General features: G+C 36.2%; 1 protein-coding gene and 1 long non-coding RNA gene across 2 annotated transcripts; both read right to left on the reverse strand.

Annotated features, from left to right (window-relative positions):
• Positions 1 to 3422: 3422 nt before the first annotated feature.
• On the reverse strand, positions 3423 to 6773 carry LOC128221023 (uncharacterized). Its single transcript, XR_008258868.1, has 5 exons — positions 6755 to 6773; positions 6446 to 6596; positions 5880 to 6117; positions 5591 to 5696; positions 3423 to 4518 (listed from the first exon to the last, which is right to left on the reverse strand). It is a non-coding gene; the product is annotated as an uncharacterized LOC128221023 (long non-coding RNA).
• A 6430-nt stretch (positions 6774 to 13203) lies between these two features.
• Positions 13204 to 15862, reverse strand: LOC128221306 (streptavidin-like). Its single transcript, XM_052929844.1, has 3 exons — positions 15754 to 15862; positions 15367 to 15472; positions 13204 to 14298 (listed from the first exon to the last, which is right to left on the reverse strand). The coding sequence occupies exons 1-3, from the start codon at positions 15796 to 15798 to the stop codon at positions 13910 to 13912; spliced, it is 540 nt and encodes a 179-aa protein (XP_052785804.1). The 5' UTR covers positions 15799 to 15862; the 3' UTR covers positions 13204 to 13909.
• Positions 15863 to 26071: the final 10209 nt, after the last annotated feature.

Below are 26071 nucleotides of genomic sequence, written 5' to 3' on the forward strand. Positions count from 1 at the left end.
CACAATGTACATGGTTCATATAGTACATCGTCCATTCACAATGTACATAGTTCATATAGTACATCGTCCATTCACAATGTGCATAGTTCATATAGTACATCGTCCATTCACAATGTACATGGTTCATATAGTACATCGTCCATACACAATGTATATAGTTCATATAGTACATCGTCCATTCACAATGTACATAGTTCATATAGTACATCGTCCATTCACAATGTACATGGTTCATATAGTACATCGTCCATACACAATGTATATAGTTCATATAGTACATCGTCCATACACAATGTACATGGTTCATATAGTACATCGTCCATTCACAATGTACATAGTTCATATAGTACATCGTCCATACACAATGTACATGATTCATATAGGACATCTTCCATGCACAATGTATATAGTTCATATAGTACATCGTCCATACACAATGTACATGGTTCATATAGGACATCGTCCATACACAATGTACATGGTTCATATAGTACATCGTCCATACACAATGTACATAGTTCATATAGGACATCGTCCATACACAATGTACATGGTTCATATAGGACATCGTCCATACACAATGTACATGGTTCATATAGTACATCGTCCATTCACAATGTACATGGTTCATATAGTACATCGTCCATACACAATGTAAATAGTTTATATAGTATATCGTCCCTACACAATGTACATATTTCATACAGGACATCGTCCGTACATCGTCCATACACAATGTACATAGTTCACAATACATTCAAATTTCATTCAACATATTACAACACTATGCATATTAAATACAAATAGAAACTGTTGACGTGTCAACTAAAATAAAAAAAATCAGAATGAAAGAGTTTAGTGATTACGTTAATATTGTGTTCAAAAAATTCTTTAAGAGTGTCAAATTATAAATACTACAGATTCAATTTAGTTGGAATCGTACTACAATTCATATAGATAATGTAGTATATCCTTACGTATATATTATATATAAGATCGATCACCAAAAATACTCTCAGACATCAGTACATTATCGCTACTGATTTTCTATTAATGTAGGTATCTCTGGATTACTTAAGTGAAATGCCTAAAACTTAAACCTAAAGGTGTTTAGAAAATCACGGAGGAAACAGCCTATTTTTCATATAGAAGCATTCCAGTTCGGTCTTATTGTCCATTATGAAAATCACGGAGGAAACAGCCTATGTTTCATATATATCTATATAGAAGCATTCCAGGTCGGTGTTATATAGTCCATTATAATTGCGTCCTGGGTAGAAACCAAAACTAATCGCGTATCAGCCGATGTCTGACCCTATAAAACTTGAACGATTCACTTTAAAGGGTCTCGCTCATGGATTGTAAACTCCCTGTTTTAATAGCGAATTAAAGTTTGACAAATCAATAGGATTATTAAAACTTAGAGATACTGACTGCCGGAACGTTTCAACAAATGTTGATATATGCTTAATGGTTTTTGAAGTCAACGATTTTGAATAGCGCTAGTAACAAAACACAACAACACTTAGACGTTGAATTGTCCTTTAATTTCTGTAAGAATCAGAGTTAAAGGCCAGAAAGCCTGACTTCTGTGACAGCTTGATTAACGAAATTAGTTTTAATTTGAGCCCGTTTTACGTTTAAATCAAAGGCCAGGGCGCACACAGTTAGGACACAATTTCAACGAAGTAGTTTCCGAAATGACGTTACGGTCGTATTTACGGCGCGTTTTTCTGAAGAACTACAATCAAATGTAATTTCTATTTGATGAATTGCGTGGTTGATGTCATTATCGGGGTATGAACGCAGTTGAGCTGGTTAAAGTGTGTAGAGTCCGAATGATATACTTACACCAATAGTTTATTATTTATTTCCAGAAATGTTAAAAAAATACTTTATTTCATTTAAGAAAACCTTTCAGTTATTCTCTCTCACCAATTCTGTATATTGAACGACCCGATCGTAACCGGAAACAGTTTGACATATGACGTCATAACAACACGGGAAAAACCAACAACTTCATAGTTCATTTTCAACGTAAAATTAAAACACTAGTGACAACAATATTATTGTAAATCATAAATTAAAACTTTACAACACGTTGATTTAGGTTTTTCGGGGCCTGCTGACACAATTTAAACAATAACAAGAAAAACAATTTCCAATGTAAATGTATATTTATACGCGATCCGAGCATATTCGAAGATGTTGCGTTTATCTGATGATAATTGCAAATGCCGAAAGGCAGTTCATGACTGAATGGCATTTGAGGTGTAAATATATCTTTTTGAGACATATAATAAAACTAATAATTGTTTAAGTGTAAGATCTCAAAATACATGTACCGTAAAACTGCGTTCGCTCGAGGTCGCCGGGGACCGAACCAAAACCTCGAGGGTACCGATGTTTCGAACGACCCGATTTTTAATTTTCCAGTTTGTTATGAATATCTTTCAGTGTATTTTAAGTTTGAAGTCGTCAAACCGACTGTTTACTAAAACTCTGATTATGTGTTGCGTTGTGGAAATCGCTAATATGTTCAAAGGTTGTCGTAAACTAAATATAAAACTTAATGTAAAATGCAAAAGATATAACACAAATGAATAAATAGAAATGTTTATTTTAACAAAAAAGCACATTTTCGTAGCAAGCAACATTTAAATGACAGTACATATTATGGCATTAGTCAGATTTAAGTTTCTCAAAATCAAGAATTGTTGATTGGCGCATCTTGTCGGTTTCGCGAAACTGTTCAATCGTTATGTGACGTGACAGCGTACAGAGCTTCTGAAGATCACGGTCAGCATCATAATTATCATCTCAAATGCCCATATCAACTTAAATCGGTCATGTGTTGTATTTCATCTTTCGAACACAAAGAGAAATAGTTCACGCTTTGCTACGCCACTCGTAAAATATAGCATTTTTGTGTTCTTATATATCATCTGAAGCTTTTGATTGATTAATTATGTGAGATACTTGGTGTACCATTTCAATAGTGTCTAAAACCTCAACATATAACATTTTGAGTCTATGTTTCAGACTCATTCTCAGAAATTAAATTCTTAAATGTTTCAAATTTTCTATTAGATAACTTATTTTGACAAAATATGTGTGTTGATTGTAGAACGGAATGTTTTTACACATGAACATGTACATCAATTTTACCCTCTTTGCTGCTATATATAGCATTTTTACAACAAAATCAAAATTTAGCTTTTCTGAGTGTGAGTCTCAAATTTAGACTGTAAGTGGATACCGTCCCTGTTAAATAATGACTTTATTGACCGGTTTGCGCCGTGGGATTAGGATTGGTTGTTGGTCAACAAGTCAGACAAGTAGGTTTTCTCCGGGCACTCCGGTTTCCCATACAACACAAGAGTTTTTGAAATATTCATTCAATAGATAAAAGTGAGAAACACTCCGAATACACACGTTTATTTCAAAGCGACTTGCATGACATCCATACTTATATGATAAAAAAGTATGCAAAGCAATAAAAATACATTGATTTCGTTAGATGAAATGAAACAAAACAATAAGTTGCTATACAATGCTGTTGTGATGTAAGTTATGGTTGGTATTTTATATTGATCATTTTGTAATGAAAGATGGATACAATGGGCACGCATGTTTACAGTTGCGCGTTATTTGAAATTAATTTGCAAAGGTATATGCAATACTTTTTAAAGTAAACCATCAACAAATGTATTGTTAAAGCTGCACACTCACAGACTGACATTTTTTATTTAGTTTTGTCTCAGAATTGCTGATTGGTATCAATGCATTCAAATTTTTCATTTAAGATAACACACAGTAGAGTAGATATCAATGGTTAAGGAAGCTGCCAAAATTTCAAAAAAAAAATCCTAAAGCGTAAGCCATAAAACATCAATTCTCGCACCAAAATATAAAAAACTGCGATATAATCTTTGTCAGCAATCTTGTATCACTAGTTTCCAGACATTTACGCTAAAAATTGGCTCATTCGGAGAAAAAAAATGTCAAAACGGTCAATCTGTAAGAGTGCATCTTTAAGAAAATAAATTATGATTACCATGATAATTGTTTAAGTTGGCGACTGAAAACTGAGCAAAGTATACACATAAAAGTCAAATGTTAAAGCTCTTCAGCAAACTTTGTTAAAGTCGTCGTGATTCATGGTAGTTGTCCTCCAGAGGTTTGCGCGTGGAAAGTAGTGCGTCAGAAGCCAATGGGTGTGGATAATACCTTCATGGCTGTAGTGGATTCCGGACCAAGCGCATGTGGAGTTGGAATTCCCGTATAAAAGGTTATTGAAGGCAACCACCCATCCCAAAACGGTCGTGTTTTGGTCTGGCATCTGGAACTTTCCAGCGAAGTCATAGAAACCATCAGCATTACCAACAGCAGTGTAATACTGGCCCTCGATGTGACCCGCAACGCAGGTGAACTTCATCACCGACTGCAGTTGGTTACGCCATACGCCAGCAATTCCGCAGTCGTTTTTGTCATCCGGTATTGGTGTATCGCACAAATCTGACAATTAAAAAGCTAATAAAGTAAAATATTCGGGTCATTGGTCATGACAGTTTAAATTATTTGACTTAACTTTAGTGAACAATTGTGTTAATGATAAACCAAAATAAATTTTGTAGATTGTCGTTATGGTTGTTGATCTATAGTGCCAGGTATTTTGACAAAACCTTATTTACAGAATTAAAAAGTGCAAAAGTGGTTTGGAAGGTGTTCAAAAGGTGAAATTGAAGGCATTTTAAAAATCAATACTTAGCAAAAATAATACAATTTAAGGTCCACAGATGTGGTTGTGTTATGAGAGGACTGCATGATTCAAGAACGAAAATTTGATCAGTGTTTCGTCTAAAAAGCATTCGCATCTTTATGCTAAAGGATAACACTGTTAGAAATGGTTTCAGGTGCAAAAGAGGTCGACACTATCCGATTAACACTGTAGTTTGGATTTTGTGGTGATTGGTTCTATTTTCAAAAATATACTTGTGTTTTTAAGAGCAACAGCCATGAATTCAATAAACAAGTTTGCTGTTTGGTTCCCCTCTTGCAGTGTATGCGCTGAGTCTGTTGATAAATGATATTGTTGATGTATTGTAAGAGTACGTCTTGGTCTGGTGATAAACGATGGTGATGTATTGTGTGTGTGCGTCTTGGTCTATTTTCACTGATATAAGAAATGTTTTAAAACACCACATACACTTGTATGTAAGCTACACATATGTTTTAAATTACATTCCAGTTGATTTTAACAGTCGTTAGCGAAAGATCGTTCTAACAATTTTTTGTAGGCTCACTACACTGGTATATATCACTTTCCTCGTGCATTTGTACACGCCATTTTAATTTCGTACAACGTGCGCATATCTTGATGACGTAGGGCACAAAAGAAGTCCACTCGAACACGTTCAAGTAGCGTTTCACAATCTCTATAGTGACATTAAACACGATTCATGACGATATTTGACAGCAGAGAATTCATATGCATGCTTTTCCAATGTAGTTGAAAAAATAGACCAGTATAAAATATAATTACAATTATGTCATAAGGACAAAAGAACAACGTAATAATTATACATACCAAAGGGGTTCGTTTGATCCGGAAAAGCACTTGTGATGGTGAGGATGCTAAGAACTATCGAACACGTGAGAAGTGACATCATTTTATCGTTTCGCATGCGATCAATCTGAAATAATAACATATTTTTACGCATTAAAAGCGTTCACAAAGCAACACATGAAGGTTAATTTGATTAATTAAAATGAAACGATAACTTATTTACATAAACCCTTAATTGTGAATTTTCTTTAATATGATGTTGAATTTGCGTTCAAAATGTTTATACAATATAAAAAAGATCCTGTCTTACGAATGTACAGCCTTTATCAAGTTGAGGAGTTCAATAGTGTTTGGTGAACGCTGATTCCTTCTGCACATTGAAATCATTTATATCCTTACATTATCCTATTTATATCCTGTTTCACTCTATGACATTTAAAACAGCTCCGATGATTTGCTTTTGCCATATACTCGCTCGTTGATAGATTGTTATTGTATTTTAAAAGACCAAATACACCACCGCTTTCAAATTACTGCACCGTCCCGCTCTATAGAAAAACGCGACTTTAAGTTACCCAAGTCGCCAATATATATATCTATATATTCTAATACCAGTGACGAGTTTCGAAAACTGTTCAGAAGAGAGTACAAATATAAGTATAGAGATGTCTCTAAAAAGGGCCACTTTAATTGCTCGATTTTACAAAGAAAACAGGGGCCATTTATTCCTAAAGCTTCTTACTGATTTTTTTTTATCTTAGTTCAAATTTTCAAATTTTTTGATAACTTATATTGTAGATATCTTTTATTTTTCATCAACAATATTCAAATGTAATGCAAAACAGGTTTGTCGAAGTGGTTGATGAAACTAATAACCTTATCACACTCTGGTAATAAAACGAAGGCGTGGCTCTTCAAGTGGCATATGATGCGGCAGGGAATCGAACCTGCAACCCCTGGATTGACAGTCAAATGTGTTTCCACTAGACCACGAATCCGCCACCAACTATATTGATTTTGGTCGTTCCTGAAAGATGCACTCTTATTCCCAAATTAGATTTTCAACAATAAATAATATTGTTTTAATATTCCAAAAAGGAAGAATAAATGTTGAACATAATTATTCTTATGAAGAATACCGAGTTTAATTTTAAAGAAGTGAACATAAAACCGAGTATTTCTAACCTTATGAGATGATAGTAGATCACAGTAAATCTTTTAGCATTCACCAATCATTTAATATTTTTGCGCTTTCTGCTATTTAATACACGTTTACAATCTTGTTATTAGCAATTAATATTTTCCATATATGCATTATTTAGTAAGTAGTTAAATATTTATCTGTCAAAATGTATGTTTGTTATATTGATTTTGAATAAGAGTGTCACTTTAAGTAAGCAGCGCGCTTACAAAATATAACATGGCTTTGTGTGTCACTAAAATCTTCAGTAACACGCATCAGATGATATCAACATTCGTTGCTACTATTTCAATTAATTCAGGAAATTTTCAGATATATTTCAAGATGCGTTCTTACTCCCAAATAAGATGTACCACAATTAAAACAATTGTTTTAATTTATTCAAAAGGATGAATAAATATCGACAGTAGCTCTTGTGAAGGATACTGTGTTTAATTTGAAACAAAGGTGCAGAAAACACGGTATTTCTACGCATGAAACTATAGTTGATCACTGTAAATCTTTTAGCACTCACCAGTCATTTAATATGTGTGCGTTTTCAGCTACATTGTATTAAATACACGGTTTAAATCTTGTTATCAGTAATTAATATTTTCCGTACATGCATTATTTAGTAAGTAGTTTAAGGCTGATCACTCAAAATTTATGTTTAATGGACATGTGTTTGTATTAATTTTAAATAAGAGTGTCGCTTTAACAAATCAAGACGCACTTAAAACAATACATGTTACATGTAATTTGTCAACACGTTCGAAAAAACAAAAGCCACAATCTTTTTACCGAGTTCGTCAGCTCCTAAATTCAACGTTTTTATGTAAGCAGAGCTCTTACAAAATGCTAGGTGGCGTTGTGTGAGCCTGAACAATTCGCATCGGATAATATCAAGGTTGGAAGTATTTTAAAGCTGGAAATTGTAAACACCTTTATAATATCAAGGCCGCAGTTTAAAGATTTCAATGACTCACTATGATGCGGTTAACCGATGCGCACAAAAACAAATCCAGCTCAACAAGTACGTGCGTTTATCGTGAAATCAAAACATAAAATTATGTTTTTCACCAAAGAAAAAGTTTTTCTTCAGTCAACCCAAACAGTTATTCTTCAATTTGGATTTAAAAATACAATACATGTAGAGCTTTTGCCCGTTTCAATTAAAATTATTAACACCGATAATTTAACATTGATGTAAAATATAAACTGTGTTTGTCGTCTTGTTGCGTACTGTGTCTGGTTGAATGTTATCTTGGCTCGTTGTGTGTCACGTTGTATGTTGTATTGTAGCGTGTCTCGTGGTATGTTGTATTGTAGCGTGTCTCGTGGTATGTTGTCTTGTAGCGTTGTGTGTCTTGTTGCATGTTGTCCTGTTGCGTTGTGTGTCTCATTGTATGTTGTCTTTTAGCGTTGTGTGTCTTGTTGTATGTTGTCCTGTTGCGTTGTGTGTCTCATTGTATGTTGTCTTGTAGTGTTGTGTATCTCGTTGTATATTGTCTTGTAGCGTTGTGTGTCTGGTTGTACATTGTTTTGTAGCGTTGTGTGTCTCGTTGTATGTTGTCTTGTAGTGTTGTGTATCTCGTTGTATATTGTCTTGTAGTGTTGTGTGTCTGGTTGTACATTGTTTTGTAGCCTTGTGTGTCTCGTTTTATGTTGTCTTGTAGTGTTATGTTTCTCTTTGTATGTTGTCTTGTAGAGTTGTGAATCTCGTTGTATATTGTCTTTTAGCGTTGTGTATCTCGTTGTATTTTGTCTTGTAGCGTTGTGTGTCTCGTTTTATGTTGTCTTGTCGTGTAGTGTGTCTCGTTGTATGTTGTCTTGGCTCTTTAAATGTGTCATTGTCTTCATTCTTGTCGCAGTGTTAGTCTCGTTAGAAATGTCGATCTGACGCGTTTTGTGAGTTATTGTTTGTTGTCATGTCGCGTAGTCTTTCGTTGTACACTGTCATGTCGCGTTGTGTGTCTCGTTTTTTGTTGTCTTGAGGCGATTCGATCTATATCATCTTCTCGCTTTGTGTGTCTTGTTGAACGTTGTCTTGTCGTGTAGTGTGTCTCGTTGTACGTTGTCTTGTCGCATTGTGTGACTCGTTGTTTGTCTTACAATACATCCCCGATATTGTTTATCACCAGACCAAGACGCACTCTTACAATACATTTCCAATATCGTTTATCACTAGACCAAGACGCACTCTTACAATACACCCCAATCGTTTATCACCAGACCAAGACGCACTCTTACAATACACCCCAAATCGTTTATCACCAGACCAAGACGCACTCTTACAATACATCCTAAATCGTTTATCACCAGACCAAGACACACTTTTACAATACATCCCAAATCGTTTATCACCAGACCAAGACGCACTCTTACAATACATCCCCAATATCGTTTATCACCAGACAAAGACGCACTCTTTCACATACATCCCCAATATCGTTTATCACCAGACCAAGACACACCCTTACAATACATCTCCAATATTGTTTATCACCAGACCAAGACTCACTCTTACAATACATCTCCAATATCGTTCATCATCAGACAGAGACTCACTATTACAATACATCCCATATAGCGTTTATCACTAGACCAAGACGCACTCTTACAATACATCTCCAATATCGTTTATAACCAGACCAAGACGCACTCTTACAATACATCCCAATCGTTTATCACCTGACCAAGACCCACTCTTACAATACATCCCCAATATCCTTTATCACCAGACCAAGACTCACTCTTACAATACATCCCCAATATCCTTTATCACCAGACCAAGACTCACTCTTACAATACATCCCCAATATCCTTTATCACTAGACCAAGACTCACTCTTACAATACATCCCCAATATCCTTTATCACCTGACCAAGACCCACTCTTACAATACATCCCCAATATCCTTTATCACCAGACAAAGACGCACTCTTACAATACATCCCCAATCGTTTATCACCTGACCAAGACCCACTCTAACAATACATCTCCAATATTCTTTATCTCCAGACCAAGACGCACTCTTAAAATACAGCCCATATAGCGTTTATCACCAGACCAAGACCCACTCTTACAAAACATCCCCAATATCCTTTATCACCAGACCAAGACCCACTCTTACAATACATCCCCAATCGTTTATCACCAGACCAAGACGCACTCTTACAATACATCCCCGATATCTTTCATCAACAGGCATGGTCGCACACTAACAATGAGTTCAAATGTATAAATAAAGACGCTGCAATACACTACTTGTCCTTTTAGTTACGTGCAGCAGTGTGTTCGGTAGGGCGAGCGGTTGCCACACGTAAGAAAACTGTTCTGTTTTGTATCCCTGTTGCTACTAAGCGCATACACTGCAAGCGGGGAACCGAACAGCAAATGTTCGCCGCAAACTTGTTTACTGAACTCATGGCTGTTGCTCTTAAAAATAGAACCAATCACCACAAACACCGAACTACTGTGTTAATCGGATAGTGTCGACCTCTTTTGCAACTGAAACCATTCTTAATATTGTTATACTTTAGCATAAAGATGCGAATGCTTTTTAGACGAAACACTGATCAAACTTTCATTAAAATGCAAGTCTCACATAACACCAACACATCTGTGAACCGAAAATTGTATTATTTTTGCTAAGTATTGATGTTGAAAATGCCTTCAATTTTACCTTTTGAACACCTTCCAAACCACTTTTTCACTTTTTAATTCTGTAAAAAAGGTTTTGTCAAAATACCTGGCACTATAGATCAACAACCATAACGACAATCTACAAAAATTATTTTGGCTTATCTTTAACACAATTGTTCACTGAAGATAAGTCAAATAATTTAAACTGTCATGACCAATGACCCGAATATTTTACTTTATCGACTGCGGAATTACTGGCGTATAGCGTAACCAACTGTGGTCGGTGATGAAGTTCACATGCGTTGTGGGTCACATCGAGGGCCAATATTACACCGCCGATGGCAATGCTGATGGTTTCTATGACTTGGCTTGAAAGATCCAGATGCCAGACCCAAACACCCTTTGGGATGGGTGGTTACGTACAATAACCATTTATACGGGATTTCCAATTCCACATGCGCTTGGTCCGGAATCCACTACATCCATGAAGGAATAATCCATACTCACTGGCTTCTGACGCACTACTATCCACGGGAAAACTTCTGGAGGACAACCACGATGAACCAAGATGACTTTAAAAAAAGTTTGCTGAAGAATTTTAACATTTGAATTCCATGTGCTTAATTCAACCCGTTCTCCGTTCACCACTAAAACAATTATTATAATAAGTTATGTTCTTAAAACTGCACTCTCACAGATTGATCGTTTTGACATTTAAAAAAAATATTGTCAGTAATATAAAAACTGCTGACAAAAAATCAGATCATAGATTCTTATACTTAAGTTCAAAAATTGATGTTTTCTGCATTTTTTCTTTAATCGTTAGTATCAGTTTAAGCCGTTAAACATCAATTTTCGAACGTAAATATGAAAATCTAATATATGATATTTTGTAATTTACACTTACCCGAAAAATGTGTAGTCAATGATAGAGAATAATAAGTGGCAGATTTCAAATCTAGGCATTTAAGGCTCTCCAGGGGTTTAGCACCGTCCAGATAATACAGCCGGGCTAGCTCCGTGTCCTAAAGCCAGGATCATTTATAGTATCTTTATCGTTATGCATTATCTTTTTCATTTGTTAATTTTAACATACAAGAAAATACTGTAATTTACACTTACCTGAAAAATGTGTAGCCAATGATAGAGAATAATAAGGGGCAGATTTCAAATCAAGGCATTTAAGGCTCATCAGGGGCTTAGCACCGTCCAGATAATACAGCCCGGCTAGCTCCTTGTCCTAATGCCAGGATCATTTATAGTAACTTTATCTTGTTGAAAAGTTTCATACTTGACTAGTCCAAATAAACAGCAACTTCAGAGTCTTTGACAAGTTTTGTTTTGGCGATTCTTCATGTCCACATCCAACTTTTTCTCCTAGCCAAGAATGACATTTCAAGCACCAAGTTTATTTAGTTCAAATAATTGTACATTGAATGATTTTTTTACCATTTTTGATATGGCATGTCACGTAGTGAACACGTTTATAATTTTCGACTTGATGTATATTGAGCTTCAAGATGACGCGCATCAGCTAGATGGTTCCAAAATGGCAATGCTATGTTGACAGAAGCTGATCGGAATAAGTGTTTAATAAAACACTTGTGTAAGTATACACACTTGTGTGATTAAACAATGATATTGGCTCAAGATAAATTATGTGAAACTTTTGTGTTTCTGTTTTGCAATGCAGTGTTTAATATTGAAGTGTTACAGTTGAAGAAAATATTTTACTATGGAATGAATCAGATCAACATGGCATAATGGGAACCAAATTATGCACTGGTCAGTCAATTGTAACCACGCCCCCCCCTCCCCCAGATCTGGGGAATAGCGGGGTTATAATAAAAATAATTATTGTTTAAAGTGACACTCTTATTCAAAATTAATACAAACACATGTATAACAAACATTAATTTTGAGTGATACACCTTTAACTACTTACTTAATAATACATTAATGGAAAATATTAATTACTGATAACAAGAATGTAACCGTGTATTTAATAGCAGAAAGCACGAAAACTATTAAATGATTGGTGAATGCTAAACGATTTACTGTGGTCTGCTATAGTCTCATAAAGGTAGAAATACCGTGTTTTATGCTCCTTGCTTTGAAATTAAACGCAGTATCCTCCATAAGAACCATTGTTTTCAACATCTATTCATCCAATTTGGAACAATATTATTAATTGTGGTGATGTTTATTTGGGAATAAGAGTGCATCTTTAAGTATAAGATCTCAAAATACATGTATTTCATCAAGAGAAATAGTTCACTCTTTGCTACGCCACTCGTAAAATATAGCATTTTTGTGTTCTTATATATCATCTGAAGCTTTTGATTGATTAATTATGTGAGATACTTGGTGTACCATTTCAATAGTGTCTAAAACCTCAACATATAACATTTTGAGTCTATGTTTCAGACTCATTCTCAAAAATTAAATTCTTTTAATTCTTTCTTTAAATGTTTCAAAATTTCTATTATATAACTTTTTTTGACAAAATATGTGTGTTGATGGTAGAACGGAATGTTTTTACACATGAACATGTACATCAATTTTACCCTCTTTGCTGCTATGTATAGCATTTTTACAACAAAATCAAAATTTAGCTTTTCTGAGTCTGAGTCTCAAATTTAGACTGTAAGTGGATACCGTCCCTGTTAAATAATGACTTTATTGACCGGTTTGCGCCGTGGTTGTTGGTCAACAATTCAGACAAGTAGGTTTTCTCCGGGCACTCCGGTTTCCCATACAACACAAGAGTTTTTGAAATATTCATTCAATAGATAAAAGTGAGAAACACTCCGAATATATACGTTTATTTCAAAGCGACTTGCATGACATCCATACTTATATGATACAAAAGTATGCAAAGCAATAAAAATACATTGATTTCGTTAGATGAAATTAAACAAAACAATAAGTTGCTAAACAATGCTGTTGTGATGTAAGTTATGGTTGGTATTTTATACTGATCATTTTGTAATGAAAGATGGATACAATGGGCACGCATGTTTACAGTTGCGCGTTATTTCAAATTAAATATATGCAATACTTTTTAAAGTAAATCATCAACAAATGTATTGTTTAAGCTGCACACTCACTGACCGACATTTTTTTATTTAGTTTTTATCTCAGAATTGCTGATTTTGGTATCAATGCATTCAAATTATTCATTTAAGATAACACACAGTAGAGTAGATATCAATGGTTTAGGAAGCTGCCGAAAATTAAAAAGAAATCCTAAAGCGTTAGCCATAAAACATCAATTCTCGAACCAAAATATGAAAAACTGCGATATAATCTTTGGCAGCAATCTTGTATCACTAGTTTCCAGACATTTACGCTAAAAAATGGCTCATTCGAAGAAAAAAATAATAAAACTGTCAAAACGGTCAATCGGTAATAGTGCAGCTTTAAGAACATAAATTTTGATTATCATGATAATTGTTTAAGTTGGGTTGAAAACTGGGCAAAGTATACACATAAAAGTCAAATGTTAAAGCTCTTCAGCAAACTTTGTTAAAGTCGTCGTGATTCATGGTAGTTGTCCTCCAGAGGTTTGCGCGTGGAAAGTAGTGCGTCAGAAGCCAATGGGTGTGGATTATACCTTCATGGCCATAGTGGATTCCGGACCAAGCAGTTGTTGAGTTGGAATTCCCGTATAAAAGGTTATTGAAGGCAACCACCCATCCCAAAACGGTTGTGTTTTGGTCTGGCATCTGGAACTTTCCAGCGAAGTCATAGAAACCATCAGCATTACCAACAGCAGTGTAATATTGGCCCTCGATGTGACCCGCAACGCAGGTGAACTTCATCACCGATTGCAGTTGGTTACGCCATACGCCAGCAATTCCGCAGTCGTTTTTGTCATCCGGTATTGGTGTATCGCACAAATCTGGCAATTAAAAAGCTAATAAAGTAAAATATTCGGGTCATTGGTCATGACAGTTTAAATTATTTGACTTAACTTCAGTGAACAATTGTGTTAATGATAAACCAAAATAAATTTGATAGATTGTCGTTATGGCTGTTGATCTATAGTGCCAGGTATTTTGAAAAAACCTTATTTACAGAATTAAAAAGTGCAAAAGTGGTTTGGAAGGTGTTCAAAAGGTGAAATTGAAGGCATTTTAAAAATCAATACTTAACAAAAATAATACAATTTGAGGTCCACAGATGTGGTTGTGTTATGAGAGGACTGCATGATTCAAGAACGAAAATTTGATCCGTGTTAAGTGTAAAAAGCATTCGCATCTTTATGCGAAAGGATAACACTGTTAGGAATGGTTTCAGGTGCAAAATGGGTCGACATTATTCGATTAACACTGTAGTTTGGATTTTGTGGTGATTGGTTCTATTTTCAAAAATATACTTGTGTTTTTAAGAGCAACAGCCATGAATTCAATAAACAAGTTTGCTGTTTGGTTCCCCTCTTGCAGTGTATGCGCTGAGTCTGTTGATAAATGATATTGTGGATGTATTGTAATAGTGCGTCTTGGTCTGGTGATAAACGATGGTGATGTATTGTGTGTGTGCGTCTTGGTCTATTTTCACTGATATAAGAAATGTTTTAAAACACCACATACACTTGTACGTAAGCTGCACATAAGTTTTAAATTACATTCCAGTTTTAACAGTCGTTAGCGAAAGATCGTTCTAACAATTTTTTGTAGGCTCACTACACTGGTATATATCACTTTCCTCGTGCATTTGTACACGCCATTTTAATTTCGTACAACGTGCGCATATCTTGATGACGTAGGGCACAAAAGAAGTCCACTCGAACACGTTCAAGTAGCGTTTCACAATCTCTATAGTGACATTAAACACGATTCATGACGATATTTGAAAGCAGAGAATTCATATGCATGCTTTTCCAATGTAGTTGAAAAAATAGACCAGTATAAAATATAATTACAATTATGTCATAAGGACAAAAGAACAACGTAATAATTATACATACCAAAGGGGTTCGTTTGATCCGGAAAAGCACTTGTGATGGTGAGGATGCTAAGAACTATCGAACACGTGAGAAGTGACATCATTTTATCGTTTCGCATGCGATCAATCTGAAATAATAACATATTATTACGCATTAAAAGCGTTCACAAAGCAACACATGAAGGTTAATTTGATTAATTAAAATAAAACTATAACTTATTAACATAAACCCTTAATTGTGAATTTTAATATAATGTTGTATTTGCATACAAAATGTTTATACAATATAAAAAAGATCCTGTCTTACGAATGTACAGCCCTTGCCAAGTTGAGGAGTTCAATAAAATCCCAAAAATGACCTTTTGTAAATTACTTTCAACAAGGTTTAATTAATTAATCGATTTCGTACGTCAGTGTTTGGTGAACGCTGATTCCTTCTGCACATTGACAACATTTATACCCTAACATTATCCTATTTATATCCTGTTTCACTCTATGACATTTAAAACAACTCCGAAGGTTTGCTTTTGCCATTTTCTCGGTCGTTGATAGATTGTTATTGTATTTTAAAAGACCAAATACACCACCTATTTCAAATTACTGCACCGTCCCGCTCTGTAGAAAAACGCGACTTTAAGTTACTTTAAGTTACCCAAGTGGCCAATATATATATTCTAATACCAGTGACGTGTGTCGAAAACTGTTCAGAAGAGAGTACAAATATCATACAAAGTATAGATGTCTCTAAAACGGACACTTTAATTGCTCGATTTTACAAAGTAATTCATAAAGCTTCCTACTGATTTTTTTATCTTAGTTCAAATTTCCAAAATATTTGATAATTTATATTGTAGATACCCTTTATTTTTCATCAACAGTATTCAAATGCAATGCAAAACAGGTTTGTCGAAGTGTTTGATAAAACTAATAACCTTATCAAACTCTGGTTATAAAACGAAAGCGTGGCTCTTCAAGTGGCATATGATGCGGCAGGGAATCGAACCTGCAACCCCTGGATTGACAGTGAAATGTGTTTCCACTAGACCACGAATCCGCCACAAACTATATTGATTTTGGTCGTTCCTTAAGTAAGCAGCGCGCTTACAAAATATAACATGGCCTTGTGTGTCACTAAAAATCTTCAGTTACACGCATTAGATGAAATTAACATTTGTTGCTACTATTTCAATTAATTCAGGAAATTTTCAGATATCTTTCGAGATGCACTCTTACTTCCAAATAAGATGTACCACAATTAAAACAATTGTTTAATTTATTCAAAAGGATGAATAAATATCGACATAATAAATATGGCTCTTGTGAAGGATACTGTGTTTAATTTGAAACAAAGGTGCAGAAAACACGGTATTTCTACGCATGAAACTATATTTGATCACTGTAAATCTTTTAGCACTCACCAGTCATTTAATATGTGTGCGTTTTCAGCTACATTGTATTAAATACACGGTTAAAATCTTGTTATCAGTAATTAATATTTTCCGTACATGCATTATTTAGTAAGTAGTTTAAGGCTGATCACTCAAAATTTATGTTTATTGGACATGTGTTTGTATTAATTTTAAATAAGAGTGTCGCTTTAACAAATCAAGACGCACTGAAAACAATACATGTAATTTGTCAACACGTTCGAAAAAACAAAGGCCAGTCTTTTTACCGAGTTCGTCAGCTCCTAAATTCAACGTTTTTATGTAAGCAGAGCTCTTACAAAATGCTAGGTGGCGTTGTGTGAGCCTGAACAATTCGCATCGGATAATATCAAGGTTGGAAGTATTTTAAAGCTGTAAATTGTTAACACCTTTATAATATCAAGGCCACAGTTTAACTATTTCAATAGCTCACTTTGATGCGGTAAACCAATGCGCACAAACACAAATCCAGCTCAACGAGAACGTGAGTGTGTCGTGAAAGCCAAACATAATATTATGTTTCCTCCAAAAAATAGTTTTTTGACACTGTACCGAAACATTTAATCTTCATGCTCAATACGCAATTGGATTTGAAAATACAATACATGTAGAGCTTTGCCCCGTTTCAATAAATATTATTAATACCGATAGTTTATAGTTGATGTAATTTGTGTTTGTCGTCTCGTCCTGTACTGTGTCTGGTTGTATGCTACCTTGCCTCGGTGTGTGTGACGTTGTATGTTGCCTTGTAGCGTTGTGTGTCTCGTTGTATGTTGTCTTGTAGCGTTGTGTGTGTCGTTGTATGTTGTCTTTTAGCGTTGTGTGTCTCGTTGTATATTGTCTTTTAGCGTTGTGTGTCTCGTTGTATATTGTCTTGTAGCGTTGTGTGTGTCGTTGTATATTGTCTTTTAGCGTTGTGTGTCTCGTTGTATGTTGTCTTTAAGCGTTGTGTGTTTCGTTGTATATTGTCTTTTAGCGTTGTATGTCTCGTTGTATGTTGTCTTGTAGCGTTGTATGTTGTCTTGTAGCATTGTGTGTGTCGTTGTATGTTGTCTTTTAGCGTTGTGTGTGTCGTTGTATGTTGTCTTTTAGCGTTGTGTGTCCCGTTGTATGTTGTCTTTAAGCGTTGTGTGTCTCGTTGAATATTGTCTTGTAGCGTTGTATGTCTCGTTGTATGATGTCTTGTAGCGTTGTATGTTGTCTTGTAGCGTTGTGTGTGTCTCGTTGTATGTTGTCTTGTAGCGTTGTGTGTCTCGTTGTATGTTGTCTTTTAGCGTTGTGTGTCTCGTTGTATGTTGTCTTTTAGCGTTGTGTGTCTCGTTGTATATTGTCTTTTAGCGTTGTATGTCTCGTTGTATGTTGTCTTGTAGCGTTGTATGTTGTCTTGTAGCGTTGTGTGTGTCGTTGTATGTTGTCTTTTAGCGTTGAGTGTGTCGTTGTATGTTGTCTTTTAGCGTTGTGTGTGTCGTTGTATATTGTCTTTTAGCGTTGTGTGTGTCGTTGTATGTTGTCTTTTAGCGTTGTGTGTCTCGTTGTATGTTGTCTTGTAGCGTTGTGTGTCTCGTTGTATATTGTCTTGTAGCGTTGTATGTCTCGTTGTATGTTGTCTTTTCGCGTTGTATGTTGTCTTGTAGCGTTGTGTGTGTCTCGTTGTATGTTGTCTTGTAGCGTTGTGTGTGTCGTTGTATGTTGTCTTTTAGCGTTGTGTGTGTCGTTGTATTTTGTCTTTTAGCGTTGTTTGTGTCGTTGTATGTTGTCTTGTAGCGTTGTGTGTGTCGTTGTATGTTGTCTTTTAGCGTTGTGTGTCTCGTTGTATGTTGTCTTGTAGCGTTGTGTGTCTCGTTGTATACTGTCTTTTAGCGTTGTGTGTCTCGTTGTATGTTGTCTTTTAGCGTGGTATGTCTCGTTGTATGTTGTCTAGTAGCGTTGTGTATTGTTTTGTAGCGTTGTGTGTGTCGTTGTATGTTGTCTTTTAGCGTTGTGTGTGTCGTTGTATATTGTCTTATAGCGTTGTGTGTGTCGTTGTATGTTGTCTTGTAGCGTTGTATATTGTCTTGTAGCGTTGTGTGTGTCGTTGTATGTTGTCTTGTAGCGTTGTGTGTCTCGTTGTATGTTGTCTTGTAGCGTTGTGTGTCTCGTTGTATGTTGTCTTGTAGCGTTGTGTGTGTCGTTGTATGTTGTCTTGTAGCGTTGGGTGTGTCGTTGTATGTTGTCTTGTAGCGTTGTGTGTGTCGTAATATGTTGTCATGTAGCGTTGTGTGTGTCGTTGTATGTTGTCTTGTAGCGTTGTGTGTCTCGTTGTATGTTGTCTTGTAGCGTTGTGTGTCTCGTTGTATGTTGTCTTGTAGCGTTGTGTGTCTCGTTGTATGTTGTCTTGTAGCGTTGTATGTTGTCTTGTAGCTTTGTGTGTGTCGTTGTATGTTGTCTTTTAGCGTTGAGTGTGTCGTTGTATGTTGTCTTTTAGCGTTGTGTGTATCGTTGTATATTGTCTTTTAGCATTGTGTGTGTCGTTGTATGTTGTCTTGTAGCGTTGTGTGTGTGCTGTTGTATGTTGTCTTTTAGCGTTGTGTGTCTCGTTGTATGTTGTCTTTTAGCGTTGTATGTCTCATTGTATGTTGTCTTGTAGCGTTGTATGTTGTCTTGTAGCTTTGTGTGTGTCGTTGTATGTTGTCTTGTAGCGTTGAGTGTCTCGTTGTATGTTGTCTTTTAGCGTTGTGTGTGTCGTTGTATATTGTCTTTTAGCGTTGTGTGTGTCGTTGTATGTTGTCTTGTAGCGTTGTGTGTGTGCTGTTGTATGTTGTCTTGTAGCGTTGTGTGTCTCGTTGTATGTTGTCTTTTAGCGTTGTATGTCTCATTGTATGTTGTCTTGTAGCGTTGTGTATTGTCTTGTAGCGTTCTGTGTGTCGTTGTATGTTGTCTTTTAGCGTTGTGTGTCTCGTTGTATATTGTCTTTTAGCGTTGTGTGTCTCGTTGTATGTTGTCTTGTAGCGTTGTGTGTCTCGTTGTATGTTGTCTTGTAGCGTTGTGTGTGTCGTTGTATGTTGTCTTGTAGCGTTGTGTGTCTCGTTGTATGTTGTCTTGTTGCGTTGTGTGTGTCGCTGTATGTTGTCTTGTAGCGTTGTGTGTCTCGTTGTATGTTGTCTTTTAGCGTTGTGTGTCACGTTGTATGTTGTCTTGTAGCGTTGTGTGTCTCGTTGTATATTGTCTGTTAGCGTTGTGTGTCTCTTTGTATGTTGTCTTTTCGCGTTGTATGTCTCGTTGTATGTTGTCTTGTAGCGTTGTATATTGTCTTGTAGCGTTGTGTGTGTCGTTGTGTATTGTCTTTTAGCGTTGTGTGTGTCGTTGTATATTGTCTTTTAGCGTTGTGTGTCTCGTTGTATGTTGTCTTTTAGCGTTGTATGTCTCGTTGTATGTTGTCTTGTAGCGTTGTATATTGTCTTGTAGCGTTGTGTGTGTCGTTGTATGTTGTCTTTTATCGTTGTGTGTCTCGTTGTATATTGTCTTTTAGCGTTGTGTGTCTCGTTGTATGTTGTCTTGTAGCGTTGTGTGTGTCGTTGTATATTGTCTTGTAGCGTTGTGTGTGTCGTTGTATGTTGTCTTGTAGCGTTGTATATTGTCTTGTAGCGTTGTGTGTGTCGTTGTATGTTGTCTTGTAGCTTTGTGTGTCTCGTTGTATGTTGTCTTGTAGCGTTGTGTGTCTCGTTTAATGTTGTCTTGAAGCGTTGTGTGTCTCGTTGTATGTTGTCTTGTAGCGTTGTGTGTCTCGTTGTATGTTGTCTTGTAGCGTTGTGTTTGTCGTTGTATGCTGTCTTGTAGCCTTGTGTGTCGTTGTATATTGTCTTGTAGCGTTGTGTGTGTCGTTGTATGTTGTCTTGTAGCGTTGTGTGTGTCGTTGTATGTTGTCTTGTAGCGTTGTGCGTGTCGTTGTATATTGTCTTGACGTGTTGTGTGTGTCGTTGTATATTGTCTTCTAGCGTTGTGTGTCTCGTTGTATGTTGTCTTGTAGCGTTGTATATTGTCTTTTAGCGTTGTATGTCTCGTTGTATGTTGTGTGTGTCGTTGTTTGTTGTCTTGTAGCGTTGTGTGTGTCGTTGTATGTTTTTCTTGTAGCGTTGTGTGTCTCGTTGTATATTGTCTTGTAGCGTTGTGTGTGTCGTTGTATATTGTCTTGTAGCGTTATGTGTGTCGTTGTATATTGTCTTGTAGTGTTGTGTGTGTCGTTGTATGTTGTCTTGTAGCGTTGTTTGTGTCGTTGTATGTTATCTTGTAGCGTTGTGTGTGTCGTTGTATGTTGTCTTGTAGCGTTGTGTGTGTCGTTGTATGTTGTCCTGTAGCGTTATGTGTGTCGTCGTATGTTGTCTTGTAGCGTTGTGTGTGTCGTTGTATGTTGTCTTGTAGCGTTGTGTGTCTCGTTGTATGTTGTCTTGTAGCGTTGTGTGTGTCGTTGTATGTTGTCTTGTAGCGTTGTGTGTGTCGTTGTATATTGTCTTGTAGCGTTGTATGTTGTCTTGTAGCGTTGTGTGTCTCGTTGTATGTTGTCTTGTAGCGTTGTGTGTGTCGTTGTATGTTGTCTTGTAGCGTTGTGTGTGTCGTTGTATGTTGTCTTGTAGCGTTGTGTGTCGTTGTATGTTGTCTTGTAGCGTTGTGTGTGTCGTTGTATATTGTCTTGTAGCGTTGTGTGTGTCGTTGTATTTTGTCTTTAAGCGCTGTGATTTTCGTTGTATTTTGTCTTTAAGTGCTGTGATTTTCGTTGTACGTCGTCTTGTAGCATTATGTTTCTCGTTGTACGTCGTCTTGTCTCGTCGTATGTTGATTTTGTAGCGTTGTTTGTCTCATTCTTTGTTGTCTTGTAGCGTTGTGAGTCTAGTTGTACGTTTTTTTGTCGTGTTGTGTGTCTCGTTGTATGTTTTGTGTAGCGTTGTGTGTCTCGTTGTTTGTTTTGTGTAGCGTTGGGTGTCTCGTTGTACGTTGTATTGTCTCGTTGTACGCTGTCTTGTCGTGTTTTATGTCTCGTCGTATGTTGTCTTGTAGCGTAGTGTGTCTCGTTGTACGTTGTCTTGTCGTGTTGTGTGTCTCGTGGTATGTTGTCTTGTAGCGTTGTGTGTCTCGTTGTACGTTGTCTTGTCGTGTTGTTTGTCTCGTTGTACGTTGTCTTGTCGTGTTGTGTGTCTCGTTGTATGTTGTCTTGTAGTGTTGAGTGTCTCGTTGTACGTTGTCTTGTAGCGTTATGTGCTTGTTATATAATGTCTGTAGCGTTGTGTGTCTCATTATATGATGTCTGTAGCGTTTTGTGTCTTGCCGTGTTGTGTGTCTCGTTATATGATGTATGTAGCGTTGTGTGTCTTGTTTTATGTTGTCTCTCGTTGTATTTGTCTTGTCGTGTTGTGAGTCTCGTTGTACGTTGTCTTGTCGTGTTTTGTGTTTCGTTGTACATTCTCTTGTCATGATGATTGTCTCGTTGTACATTGTCTTTTCGTGTTTTTGTCTCGTTGTTTGTTTTCTTGTCGTGTTGTGTGTCTCGTTGTATGCTGTCTTATCATGTTTTCTTGTCTCGTTGTATGTTGTCCTGTCGTGTTGTGTGTTTCGTTGTATATTGTCTTGTAGCGTTATGTGTCTCGTTATACGCAGTCTTGTAGCGTTTTGTGTCTCGTTATATGATGACGGCAACATTGTGTGTCTCTTTATATGATGTCTGTAGCGTTAAGTGTCTCGTTGTATGTTGTCTTGTAGCGTTGTGTGTCACGTTGTATGTTGTCTTGTAGCGTTGTGTTTCACGTTGTATGTTGTCTTGTCGTGTTTAATTTTCCGTTGTATGTTGTCTTGTAGCGTTTTGTTTCACGTTGTATGTTGTCTTTTAGCGTTGTGTGTCTCGTTGTACGTTGTCTTGTCATGTTGTGTGTGTCGTTGTACGTGTTGTGCGTCTCGTAGTATGTTGTCTTGTCGCGTTGTATGTTGTCTTTTAGCGTTGTTTGTCTCGTTTTCTTGTAGCGTTGTGTCTCATTGTACGTTGTCTTGTCTCGTTGTATGTTGTGTTGTAGCTTTTTTGTCTCGTTGTCTGTCATCATGTCGCGTTGTGGGTCTTGTAGTTTATTTATCTGTTTCGTAGTGTGTCTCATCGTATGTTGTTTTGTGGTGTTGTGCGTCTCGTTGTCTAATGTCTTGTTGCGTTGTGTTTCATTTTATTGTCTAGTAATATGTTATGTTTTTGGGTGATGTGTATCGTTGTGTGTTGTCTTGTCGCGTTGTCTGTCGCATTGAATAGTATTTTTGCGTTTTGCTGTATATTGTGTTTTCGCGTTGTGTGTGTTGTTGTTCGTCAACATGTCTTGTTGTGTGTCACGATGTCCATTGTCTTGTCGCGTTTTGTGTGTCCTTGTCTGTCGTCATGTCGCGAAGTGAATTTCATTGTCTAGTGACTTTTTGCGTTATATGTGTCAATGTTTGTTGTCTTGTCGCGTTGTTTGTATCTTGTCGAGTTGCGTTTCTTGTTGTCTTGATGCGTTCTGTGTGTCTTGTCGCGCTGTGTATCTCGTTGTCTTGTCGCGTTTTGTGTGTCTTGTCGCGTTGTGTGTGTCTTGTCGCGTTGTGTGTCTCGTTGTCTTGTCGCATTGTGGGTATCGTTGTCTTGTAGCGTTGTGTGTCTCGTTGTCTTCTCGCGTATGTGTCTCGTTTCCTCGTCACGTTGTGTGTCTCGTTGTCTTGTCGCGTTGTGTGTCATGTTGTCTTGTCGCGTTGTATTTCTCGTTTCCTCGTCACATTGTGTGTCTCGTTGTCTTGTCGCGTTGTGTGTCATGTTGTCTTGTCGCGTTGTATTTCTCGTTTCCTCGTCACGTTGTGTGTCTCTTTGTCTTGTCGCGGTAAACCTCGTTTCCGCGCTAAACCATACGCTCGGATGGCGATAAAAATATCTTAAAACCTCGGCCATAGAATGTGCTTATTGTCATTCGGCGCGAATATTGCATTAAGGCAACACAGTGAAAAGTGCATGTAGGACCAGTATTCAATAATTATCTTAGACATGACTTAGTGATTCCATTCTACTTATTAGTCAGCTCAATATACAGACCAATCAAACCACTTATGACTGTAATCTTAAACTTAAGTTCAATCCGATTTAATTATTGAATACGGCTCCAACTAAAAGCACAAGATATGAAACCAGCATCCTCAGTTTGATTCAGACTGCTATTTTAGAGAAATGACAGGTGAAACTCTGTCGACATTCCCTACTTCATGCTTGAGTGCTTCTACGAGAAAACTTCAACCACGTCTGATACTCACGATTTTTATAACACTATTGAACTGTACTAGTCTTTACCTTCAAGCGATAGTCAAGCGATTTCATTGGAATATAAAATATATCTCTCCTACCTCGTGCATACTCAATATAACAAGTGTTTTCATTCAATTTTCCCCACGGTATGTATTAAATGTAACAAAAGAAGGTACACTGGTTGCCGAAGATGTCATGTATGGGTCAAACACATGTATTGGTTTGAGGACCGATAATAGGACCATCCTTTCAGCGAGCGTACAAAACATGTCGTAAGATCACGATCTTCAAGTGAATACTTGGTCAGTGAAAAAATATAACTAAAGGTTTACTTGTTAATCGATCAACAAATATCTGTATATAAACATATTTCAAAACATCTTTCAGTATATTTCGTTACAGCCTAAACTTATTGATTTTAAAATTGGATCTTACTATTCGATCGTTGATAAATTGGCCACAATATTATTTTAAAAATTGTGGCTCGGTGATATTGATTCCATGTAAGGCGGGAAAAATAATTACTGGGCTTTATTAAATACACATTGTGTTGCAGAGTACAAGTACATTCTATTCTATGTTTAGAAAGGGCACTTCCGTGTGCATGAAAAGGGCTCGAAATGTCAATTCTTGTTAATGATGAAGTAAATGTCCTTCGTCATTCGCCTAATTCTCCTGATTTATGAGACTTGAGCTTAAGGAAAGCAATTTACCAGAGCGAATAGCAGATATAAAGGGCAGACGACTCTGACGCTTTTAGAAAATAGATATCACACTTGCAAAAATAAATTCCTGTACATGGGAAATTTGAGAGGTTGCAATATAATGAGTTCGTGCAATGATTGTTGTTTTTATATTATTTAGCATGTTACATAACTTTCTGATGTACCCATTGTATTTTTAAATTTCAATCATATAATTTCAGATGAATGGCGAGAACTCAAATTACTACATTGTGAATTAAGAAGAGTTTTTCTAAGCCGCCACAAAGCAATTCATCTCGTTTATTGACATGTCAATTGAAAATCAAATAGCTTCACAAAATATAACAGCATACACGGTTGAATAGCTTAACAAAATACAATGGCATACACGGTTTAATGTTTTACCAATATTAATAAATGATTGTCATAAACATTCGCTGAAATGCGTCGAATTGAATCTCGCTTCATATGTTAAGCTTCAAATTCAAACTCCATTTTGAAGATAACAATTGAACAATCAAAACAAAATGAATTGTTGAAACATGTTTATATTTTCATAATATTTCAAAAGGGGAAATTTGAAACGAAGTTATTGCATTTGTTTTAACGCATTTTCATATATTTATATCCAAGTTTTGATTTTGGAATCAAAAATCCCTTTAAGTTGGCTGCCAAATTGGGTATTTTAGCTGACATGTTACATCGCAGCTTATTTTAATAGCTTATACCATTTTATACATAAATCTGATAGAGTAATATTGATATCGAAATAAATGTTACAGCAGGCGTCCAAGATGGACGACACTGGATTCCAAAGTACATTATTCGTACAAATATGTGCATGAACCGTGACATTTATTCGTGAGTCATTTAGTTCAAACATGAAGGGACTATGTACTTGTATATAGGAAGCCAACTAAAGATCATTTATATTCAAAAGCGCGTCAATGATCGCCAAATGTACAAAAATGATCTTCTCCTTTTGCGTTGCTAGTTTGTAAGACCTTAATGGTATTGCTTTGAATTAACATATGCTATTGATTAATTAACAGTATTTTGAGCAAGATCAACATTAAAATGGCGTCAAACATTGCGGACAAAATGTACCAAAAGGAGACCTTTCTTTCAAAGTTTTGATAATTGGTCAGTCACCAACTATATTTGTTAACATTAAACAATTGTCGGAATATCCTTTAATGTGATTCGAAAGCTTTTTGTACCAAATCAAGTATAATGTCGTTCAAGATGGCCGCAAGAATATATCACACTGAGGTTCACTCTCATTTTTTCAAAGAATAAGGCTTCAAGTTTGATTTTATCAAG

This window comes from Mya arenaria, chromosome 16 (assembly GCF_026914265.1).
Source record: "Mya arenaria isolate MELC-2E11 chromosome 16, ASM2691426v1".
NCBI classification, from domain to species: domain Eukaryota; kingdom Metazoa; phylum Mollusca; class Bivalvia; order Myida; family Myidae; genus Mya; species Mya arenaria.

Bases quoted from the DNA above. Each gene is read 5' to 3' on its own strand.
- LOC128221306 (XM_052929844.1), bottom strand. From the start codon at position 15,798: ATGTTGTCAATGTGCAGAAGGAATCAGCGTTCACCAAACACTGAC. The intron at 15,473-15,753 runs GTACGAAATCGA...TTATTATTTCAG, and splicing joins AGCGTTCACCAAACACTGAC to ATTGATCGCATGCGAAACGA. The intron at 14,299-15,366 runs GTATGTATAATT...TTTAATTGCCAG, and splicing joins GGATCAAACGAACCCCTTTG to ATTTGTGCGATACACCAATA.